Source organism: Bombus flavifrons, chromosome 5 (genome assembly GCF_040668555.2).
Source record: "Bombus flavifrons isolate JBK064 chromosome 5, iyBomFlav1_principal, whole genome shotgun sequence".
Lineage (NCBI taxonomy): Eukaryota > Metazoa > Arthropoda > Insecta > Hymenoptera > Apidae > Bombus > Bombus flavifrons.
In genome coordinates this window covers 9,076,745-9,087,555 of record NC_138446.1, presented here as the reverse complement: position 1 = coordinate 9,087,555, position 10,811 = coordinate 9,076,745, and the positions used below count along the sequence as shown (strand labels likewise).

Below are 10,811 nucleotides of genomic sequence, written 5' to 3'. Positions count from 1 at the left end.
CTGTCTGCCTAACGTTGTACGATACGAGAATTATACTGTTTTCCATCGAACTCGACGATCGATGATCGGTATTCGTGAGATTCGAACGCTGTTACCCATCGATTAGAAAATTCACGTTTCTTTTCCGGATTTGCATTGATTCAGGTGGATAAATATCGTCGATAAAATGCGCATTTTTATGCCTTAAAATCATGTAGATTAATTTACTAATATCTTTCTATTCAAATAAATTCATGTTTTCATGGATATGATCGAATAAATGAAATCTAAGTAGAAAATTGTTTTTGCCAGAAAATATTGTTACCAGTATTATACTTAGAATATGTTACACGTTCTTGCGTATTACTTTAATCTTTAGCATCTTCAAATTTCATATAAATGCATAAAAATTCGCAATCTGCTTGCCAGGAATGTGATTATCAAAGAATGGCAGTTTTATTATTCATAGAAATACCAGAGTTTTTGGGCGAGTTTGAAATCGTAAAACTCTTGATGATTCACGGTGTTTCATTCTTTATCTTCCCTCTATTTTTCTCCGTTATTTTATATGCTTCTTAGGATCCGACATCTACGTCGATCGTCGAGGTTCGACGTTCTTTCCTCCGCAAAAAGGGTAATTTGTAAACGTATACAAATGTCGGGACGCTGTGTATAGTGTATATAATACAATACGAGTATCAAAATTTTGAAAAGACGATCTTTTAATTCCAAAACGATCCGGCCAGTGATGTTCCTTCTTTCTGTATAGGTTCCGTCAGCCACAAGTATTACCACACTTGTTCATATTCAGTGCAAATCGAGTGCTTTTTACTGCTTTTATTTTTATTTAATTCGCATCATATATGCCTTATGATATAAAGTATTAAATAAAGTAAAATTTGTTAGAGATCTTTAACCCTTTAACCAGGAGGTAGGATGAGTTAACTCGTTACTCGGATTAACAATCTTTTGGATACGATAATTTCTCTACTTATAGATGTCCTATTTTTAATTATGTTCTCATAATTTCTCTTAAAAATCAATTGTATTGTGTTTACGTTACAAAGTCTAGAAATTGTACTGGCTGTAATTAATTTGTCTGTATTTGCTTTTAGTTTCACGCTTATTAGATCGTGGATGTTCGTGCGATTTTCTCTTCCTATCGACACAATTAAAGAAATGAATATCAAATAGATAATCTTGTCTCGTCCTTGAAATATTATAAAGAGTATTTCGCTTTGGATATTTTCTATATTTTCGCATGAATTACGTACATTCTGTACACTGTTGCACATTTAAATTTCTCACAAATGCACGAACATCCACGGTTTAACGATTACAAAAGCTGTCTGATTATAAATTCTGGTTAAGAAATGAGCCGGTCGAAAGATTAATAACGAGTAACGAGTAGGTGTCCTAATACTTACACAGCCGACCATAAGCGTTAGGACACCCGATGATATTCAGTAAGAATCGAACGTTCTTCGCCTCTTTCATCTTCTAATTATTTCTAATTATTTGTGAATCTGTTGCTTCGTTCGCGTCATACGTACCTTAGAATGCGAAACATTTGTTAGTAAAGTAAAATTTACTCGAGTTTTTCAATAAATGTAACGAGTCTGTGTTCTAATACTTATGGCCCGCAGTGTATAGTCAGCAATGCATGTCCTAGAATAACCCGTCTACGAAAGAGTCGTTTTACAAGTAGAGAAAGCAATACCGTACGACGTTGTCCCGTTCGTCCATCGAACAACGGTAAAATAGAACAGATGGAAGTACTCTTGAACGAGTGAGAAGGGAAACCTTCTTCGAAGAAAAGGTTTTTCTTTCTCGAACCGTAAGAGAAAACGCGTGTTCCGTTTACTCGCTGGCACAATGGCAGAAAAAGTCGAGGACGATTCGCGGCGAGGAAAAATGCAACGAACGGTGGGAAAAGTGTTTTTCTTGCTATCGCTACTTGTGTCGATTTCTCCTCAAGCATCGACGATTGCTTTTTCCTCCGTTAGTTTTCTTCCTTGCTACGGTACCGATCGTTTGTCTTGATTTTATCCGACGATCGTTTAATCGATTTTCTCGTGGTTGAACTGTGTCAACATGTCTTTTAAAAAAGCCTTCTATCTTTTTATATTTTATTTTATGCTTTGACAGACATTGCGCTATACCTAAATAAATATGTAGATATCGTTTGCTGTGAACGGAGAAGTTTCGCGTAGATTGTACATTTTCTTTCATAATTTTTGCATGGAATTTTTGTATTGCATTGTATCATTGATTGCAGGTAAAGCGGTATTTCTTCCATCGAATGAAGCAACTTCTTTTGAAGCTTTAACGGCGTAGATTTAGATACGATGTATTATATAAATGTAACACAAAAATAGAAAAAGAGAAACGTTTCGTTATAAAGTTACTGCAAGATATCACGCGCCTTCTAGTTTCTTAAAAAAGATGTTGACACGACATGAAATTAAAATTCAACGATGTCGAACTTCTCCACTCGCGTCAAACAACTTCTACGCAGTCGTTAAAACGAGTTTCGTTTAAAAATTCTACAAGGTTCTAAAAGCTGAATTTCTTAATAAATGATCTTAGTCTTTCTGGCAGTGATATTTTATGTGCAAATCGCACTTACAATTTCTAACAATCGTTAAATACAGTTTTCCAATAATTTCTAGTATGAATTTATCCTACCGGGCTTCCATATCGAAACCCATTGTACCATTCTCCATTTACATTACATTTTATCTCATTTCTCATCGAACACATTGACACAATTCGAACATTTTCAACCTGAAAATTCCACAAAAAACTGACACGTCAAATTCTCCAAGTAACCCCAATTTTCTCTTCTCCCTTGGCAGTGATCAATATCTTAGGTGCATGAAGCTGCACAACCTCATCGCCGAGGTAACAGTAGAGATTTAACATGAAAATGTCTCTTTTGAAGCTGACGAACGGTAGCAACGATAAACGAAGCCTCAGGAAAGAAGAAAACCGAACTTCGGTAGCGCAAAAAACGAGCGAGTCGTTCGACGAACGACGACGGCGAACGACTTTCGAACGTGGTGTTCTTCTCTCTTTTCCTAACCGGTGTGCGCTGTTCTTATTCTCTTCTCTCGCCTGCACTCTCTCTTTCTCTCCGGCTTTCTCGTCGACTTTTCCTTCCACATTCTCTCCCTCCCTTTCACTCTTCCATTGCGTCCCTCTTTCTTTGTTTAGAAATCGTTCAAGTAGAAAAAAGAAAGCGTTACGAACGAATAAAAAATCGTTAGAGACATTGACACAGCCAAATCTTTGTTTAAACGTCTCTGTCACTTCGTGTTGTTTGTTCCGATACAGCGTACCTAATCTCAACTCTGGACCGATTCCCCTTAAATCCTACTTTTATTGGGAAGCAACTCGTTCTCCTCGTCCTAACGTCTCTCCACCCACCCTCTCTTCGTTCCACACCGAACCAACTTTGAACACTTGGTGGATATTGCGTTGTGCGTGCACCGGACGAATCCCGTCGCGCGGCCTTGAAAGTCGAGGATCGTTCGGTCGGCACCTGTTCCCCTCTTCGTTTCCATTTCTTCCCACTGGTTCACCTGTATTTGAGCCGTTTACAGGCCAATGTGGTTACCTCCACTTTTCGACATTTCTGAAATGTTAGCGTTGAAGCACTTGATCGACGCTTATCTTATATAACTTGATCAACACACGTTCAATGCGAAGTCGACACATATGTCGAGGAAGAGGAAGTTATACGGTGACGACGTCGGTATACGTATCGACGTTATTCTTTTCTATTTCTTTTTTTATTTTTAAACGACTTAATACGTGTTCATCTTTTTTTTTTATAGGAACAAGTAAAACGAATTGTTTTTGTCACAGAAGATAGGACTCGTAGAGATCCTCCCGTATGGAACGTGTTAATTTTCCTCGTTTTACGTCTCGTGCATTTAACTGATTTAATAAATGGCAAATAAGCGGCTCATTTAACCCTAACGTAGGCAACCTGCTATCCATTTCTATATTTCTCTTACCAATTTTCATTTCCTAACGAAGATATTCCTCCGGGACGATTATAACAAAGATCTCCTCCCTTTGAATATTCCTAAAATTTATGTAAAACTTTTAAATATCCAAGCTTCAAACTTTATATATTTATTAGATAACCATGGAGTTTTGGTTGCCTACGCGAGGGGTATTTTCTTTCTCGTTGCTTTTCATATAGTATAATTTTGTATCATATATTCTTTTTATATAATTTTCGAAAAATTGGCTTCTGAAGAGAACCGAAAGGGGATTAACGGTAGCCTGACCGAACGAGGATATGCAATAGAGATCGTGGACGCGCGATGGTTCCCCAAAATTCGTTCTAATTCGTCCTAATTTTGTTTGTTAACATCGCGGGAAAGCTGCGGACGATTACGTGGACCGGTCCACGGTATAAATATCCGGCGAGTCGTCCGGTTCGTCGCACAGAATCGAAACGTAACTCGTTTTGGCTGACTAAAAGACACACAGCGTTCCTCTCTTGATCGATCCTGACCGATCCACGTCAGCCAACCTAATCTATTTAATTACTTACTAATAACAAACACTGGCTCTCCGTGACTTCTGTACGTATATGTATGTCTAGTGCATACATGTATATGTATGTGTGTGTATACATAAATTTATTTGAAGGTTTTGTACGGTGAGCTGTACGGTTTCTCACTCTTCCGGGGAGGAAAAAAAAAGGATAATTGATCTCGTCTGATCGCGTTTTTCCTCCCTGTGTGCTATGTAGTTAAAATTCCTTTTTTCCTATTCGAATATGCTCGAACTTTTGCAAGTAACGCAACTGGATCGTTTGGTAAAAAAGTCTCTGAATAGAAACATACTTGTGGTTCGCTTAGTATTCGCCCGTGTGTGTTATAATATTCTTACTCATCGTATCGTTTCCCGTTTTTTTTCCCGTTCGATCTGTCGGTGCAAGAATGTACAAGAATGAATAAAAAAGAAAGGGAAAATAAAAACGTCGCGTGCCTCCTCGTTCAGTCCGCGGTTTTTACATATACATAATGATAATAATAATTAGAATAATAATAAAAAATAATATTAATTATTAAAATTGTTATAATAAAAATAATATTAATAATAATAATGATAAGAATAATTATTATAATATATATAGGATTTTTCTAAATATATATATATATATATATATGTGTATATATATATATATGTTTCTATATACACAAGGTAGACCTAATGAATTTATTATACCGCGCGTTAAATGTTTCATTTAGATCCCCATAACGTGTCGAGCTCCTCGAGAAACATCACATAGATTACGTCAGAGACCAACAAACGTTCTAAGATCGACTTAGAGTCCCGAATCTCCCATAGCCAGCCTAACCATTTTACGAACCTTCTTCTTATTAAATCGTACATATTTTCATACGTCGGGTATTTCCTTTGCTTTTCCTCCAATTATTTTATATGTCGTTACCCGATGTTTAAAATGCGCGACAAGTGCAAACAATTAACTGCTATAAACCTCTCCCCGCTCTCCCTTCTCCATTTCTATTCGAATTGTTCCATTCACAAACTCTTTCCAAAATTCTTTTTCCCCATTCTCGCTCTTTGCACACGTGTATCTCTCTCTCTCTCTCTCTCTCTCTCTCTCACTCTATTCTCGTTTCATCGCTTTCCTCTTTCTACAAACCGATCAAAATTGGCAGCCTATATATATATATATATATATATATATATATATATATATATATATATGTATATATGTATATGAACGGTCGTTTTTCGCTCGATATATCCCTTAACGCAACTTACAGCGTCCGATAATAAAAAGTACTAAGTGGTAGAGATGTAGCTTTATCATAATCCATAGAATTAGCAGCAGCTTGTCCATCTTATCAGCTAGGGGTGAATATCGTCTTAGCAGCGATAGATTGTTCAGCGGTAATAAAAATGTAGAAAGTAAAACGTGGATAGTCGCTAAGAACGATTTAAAAAGTTCCTCTCCGTTTTCTTATCTTCCTCTTTTCTTTTTTTCTTCTTCTTCTCCTTTTTCTCCATTTTCACGTCTCTTAAACCTAAGCGTTTCTTTTTTCTTCGTGTAGGGTGATTCTCGACGTGGCGTGAAGTTTCATTATCTCCGCGAGTTTCCGCTTTGCCTATTTCTTCTCATCTCCCTCTTCTATGAGCTTAAGAAATATGCTTCGTCGTACAAATGTCATGTGTGCGTGTGTGTGTGTGTGTGTGTGTGTGTCCGTTTTGTGATTCCTTTCTTTCAGTCGGCACCGCGACGCCACGACGTCGCATCGATTCTTTCAAAAGATATTAAAGAAAGAAAGAAAAAAAGAAAAAGTAAAAAGAAATGGCTCTCACACTTTCTCACTCACGCTCGTTCTCGTTCACTCTTACATACTTTCGCGGTTTTATACGTAAACACACAGATACAGACATTCTTTCCTCTATCATTATACCCTTGTTTCCGCAAGAAATTAAAACAGAAGAGTTCCCTCCGCATTCTTTCTCGTGTTCATCCACCCTCTCTCGTATTCCTCTTACTTCACGTGATAGCGTGATATATGTATGTATATCTATCTATCTATTATATATATATATATATGTATATATATATAAAGTCTCTACGTGTACAATCTTATGTATAGTCTTCGCCAAGTCTCTTGATCACGCGTTTTCGCGCGTTCTATCTCATCGCCCGCCGCTAGCGGGAACGAGCGGAAACCCCCTATATTTCTCCGCTCTCTATCAACCCCTATTATCTTGGTTTCTTTTTTTTCTTTTCTTTGTTAACCCCTCGTTTCGCTTAGGTCGCTGGTTTTCCCTGTCTGTCTGAGGTATTCTATTCTGCGAGATGCGTGTACAATTAATAAAAATAGTAGCTAATCGCTCGGTAATTAAAATAGCGGTATCAATAGATTGGTAGGCGGCGTTGAAAAGAGAAAAATCCCAGAAAAATTGGCAAGCTATTCCGCTTTCTAGAAACTTTCTTCCACTAATTATCTCCCCTCGAATCTCTCCCCTTTGAAGATTCATTCTACTCCTCAAAATATAATACACGGAACAGGCGTACGACGGAACGTTTCTGCCAGAGGAAAAAATCTAAAGATTCCTCTTTCCGATCGCGTTCTCCCCGCTGCAATCTCAACCCTCCTACTATGCAGTTCGACTCGATTTCTTTTATTCGATTCAGCTTCTTTCGAACCGCTTGATTCGTTCGATTCGACGAACCTAATTCTGTAGGAAAATGATTACGAGGGTGTAAAACGTACCCGTGCCAGTTCGAGGATTATCTTTTCACCACCACCTCCAAGCCCTGCGCCGTCTCGAGACGACCAGTGGCATCCTGGAAAAATAAACTTTCGCGCGCGGTTTCTGTTCGGGTTGTTCCGTTCGGTTTCGCGAGCTACTTTGTCGCTGCCCGTGGGCGAAACGAAGGGTCAAAGGGAAGCTCGACGACGATGTTGACGACGACGACGATGATGACGTTCCCGTTAGCGTAGCGAGGCCGTCCCGACGTCCGTCGATCGCGGCCATGATCCAACATTTCGTGGATAAGGCGGCAGTAGAAAGGCGGTTCTTCTCATCGTACGCCGTTTCACTTGGGCACGCGATAGTAGCGCAACACCAGGTAGCCCAGGGTGCGGAATATCACTAGGAACGCCAGGAGGACGGCCGTGTTCGCCCATAGTGGAAGACCGGAACCCCTGGCGCCGCCCTGGCTTTCTAGAATCGCAGACACCGGTATAGTCGTCGAGTTCCTGCACTCTTGGAACTTGCTCGGCTGCGAGCATCTGCAAATCAAAGGATGGATCGTGGTTGATTAGTTTGGTCTCGTTCTCGGTTTGGTTTAGGCATTTTTTTTTTTGGAAATTGTGGATTGGCTTCTTTTTTATTTCTTTTGAGTTTTCTTTCTTTTCTCTTATTTTTTTTTTTTTTCATTGAGTGTTCAATATTACACGCGCCTTTCAAGGTTACCGTAACCACGATGAGAACGATCAGTAGCACAGAGCCTACCTATAATAGGTCGTATAAACCAATATCTTTCAGAAAATCTAGAGCTTTTGTGCCGGAGTCTTGCTTTTGTAGCATGTTGAGCGTATTATGTACGTAGTTGAGTCATGCTATGGATCAGTTTGTGTATTTATATGTGGGACATTGAAACGTGAAAAATTGTGTCGAATATATATAATTTGGAAAAATATACAGAGTATGTAAAATAAGGTACTCGTTGCAATATTTAAATTCCATTTCATTTATGGGTGTAAAAATATATAGAACGAATATAATGTACAGAGATATATAAAATAGCCAAAGTACTGAAGCTAGATAAGATGATCTTTTATTTAATATTCTATTCTATCTCTTTAGACGTGTTCATAAAAATAAAATAAATTTGCATGAAGTTATAATATTAATTTTTTATTTAATATCTCTCTTCAATATAAATTACTCATCTTCACAATTTCATTTTCTCTTCCCTCAATCTCATCTTGATACTGGAATTTTGTAAACATCGAAGAGAACAATGTGGATTTGATTAATGCGTTGCCACGCATCGTTGAACCAAATATGACATCGATTCCAAGAATCTAGCGTTCACCATAGCGTGAGCTCTAAAGCGGTTAGACGTGATCGTTGAATGATGCATCGTATCGCGTCGCAGTAGAGGTTCATTTATCATTTATACGCGATGTTCCTCTAAATTCGTGAGTGACAGAATCTAAACGGACGAATTTTAAAAATCAATTGTCCCACAAACGAACCTTCAAACGCAAAAAAAATATTCCTTCGCCGATTCTACTTGTTTAAAAAATTAATACAAATCGCGTATATTCGTAAATTACAGTTTCGTCCGAAAGAGAAAAAATTGCTCCATAATTTGTACGTGTTTATTCGAGAAAAATTGGCTCGTGTAAATTCGTAAATTGCAGAATTTAACTGAACGAATTTTTGAAATCGAGCATCCTATAAATAGAGCCTCAGTCAACAGAAGAAACATATTCTATAATTTCTATTTATTTTTCCAAGGAAAATCAGCTCGTGTAGACAATGAACTTACGAATTTTTAAAGTCAATTATCTTAAATCATAATTTTTACTTATTTTTTCAAGAAAAATCTTGTAAATTCGTATTCATTGACGATGTCGTACTCTTCATAGACTTTGAAATTGTTACTTACGTGATCGGCTCACCGACGCCGAATTCCAGAATCTGCATGTTTTGATAGGCATAGTGCACCATGCTCGCGTATCTGGCCCATGCCAGCCATGGTGGAACCGCCGTCGCCAAATAACCGCCAAGTAATTGTGTGGCGAGCGTGTAAAGCGCGGACGCAGTTATACTAACTTGGAGGTCCAGACAACATGCACCAACGAAGAATCCCACGCTCTGAAATCAGAAAACACAGTGGCGTTTCGAATTATTAAAATATAATTCGTGATAGTAACTATAATAAACAAACCATCTATGGCGAATATTCTTTCAGAAAGACACGATTAGCTGGACAAATCTAAAAACACACTGTACCAATCTATGAAATCTTTCGTAGCTTAAAAGTATGATTTTGATGTAACTTTGCAACTCGATGAAGTGGAAGATCAGGTTTGTACATAGAAATTGTACAGAGAATTCGATGAACTTGCCTTTGGCAAACTAAAGAACGTAACTTTGGACGAAAGTAAAACATGAGATTTCTATGCGGAAATCTAAAAATGTACTTTTAAAATCGAGCTAGAAAAGACTAGATTTACAATTAAGAACGTAACAAAGCTCCTGATTGTGTGTCACATATTTTAATAAATGCAGAAATTATTGTTTTCTTTTGTTTTCTCTTTTTATCTTTCGATTCTGAGACGTCCTCGGTTACTCATTTTAATTTCTTCCTGATCACTTTTTAATATCAAAGTAGAAATTTCTAAAAAATTTGCAAACTTGATTAAATACGTTATATCATTAAATTTATTAAATATGTAGATATCTTGCAACAAAGATTTTATTACAAACGCGAAAATCTCTATACAAAATCTTAGAATAATAAATCAATGGCAGTTTAATCGATGAGTGAAGGAACACGATAAACTGTCGTTTAAGCGATGGTCGATTAGCAATTGAACTTATAGAAATCGAGTTGATCGCGACATTACACACCGGCATGTTGTGAAACGCGCGAGTTACTCATTTCCGTCAATAGGTAGGTGGTTTTGAAAGTAAATCGCGGCCGCCTTTCATGCTACGATGACTTAGTACATTGACCGTAGGTGGACAGTGTCGAGGGCTGGTCGTACGAAGGGAGAGGAAGAGGAGGGACGGAAAAAAAGGAAACCGCGAAATTCTTGCTGTTTATATTTCTTGTGACTAAAGAAATTTGCCATGATTGCGACAGCATGCTGTCGTTACTCGCACTGTGGTTCTGTCATTGATGCTGCGTCCATTATTTAACGTTACCACGTTCTTTAAATCATTTTTCAATTTTATTTTCTATTTTTCATTAAGTATTTAAATTTCAGAAAAATATTTAAAATATCGTTTTCGCGCGATTTTTTTCTTTTATTTCTCTGCTAAATTTTTTGCTGCAAGTTAAACGTTCCTTTTTTCGTTTATCGAAAAAGGCACAAATATCTAACGATTAAAGTAGAATTGAAAGATTGACGTCTGTAAAGTGAAATTTCGTATCTGTATGAGAATTGAAATTTCGTTTCTTTACGAGAAATAAAATTTTAGTCGATTTCGATTTTTCTTCTTGGGTTTATGGTGTGCGATTACTGGTTCGTGATTTGATTGTTCGCATAATTTGGAAGATAAAATTATTTCCTGATATC

General features: G+C 37.4%; 1 protein-coding gene across 6 annotated transcripts in view; it reads right to left on the bottom strand.

The window, feature by feature from the left end:
• Window positions 1–6,206: 6,206 nt before the first annotated feature.
• Window positions 6,207–10,811, bottom strand: part of E23 (ABC transporter G family member E23) — a 272,552-nt gene continuing 267,947 nt past the window's right edge. For all 6 annotated transcript variants that reach the window (XM_069112852.1, XM_069112853.1, XM_069112856.1 and 3 more), the window contains 2 exons: window positions 9,173–9,381; window positions 6,207–7,784 (listed from right to left, as the gene is read on the bottom strand). In XM_069112852.1, coding sequence (XP_068968953.1) covers window positions 7,589–7,784; window positions 9,173–9,381 — 405 coding nt within the window. In that variant the 3' untranslated portion in view covers window positions 6,207–7,588. The remainder of the gene's footprint in view (window positions 7,785–9,172; window positions 9,382–10,811) is intronic.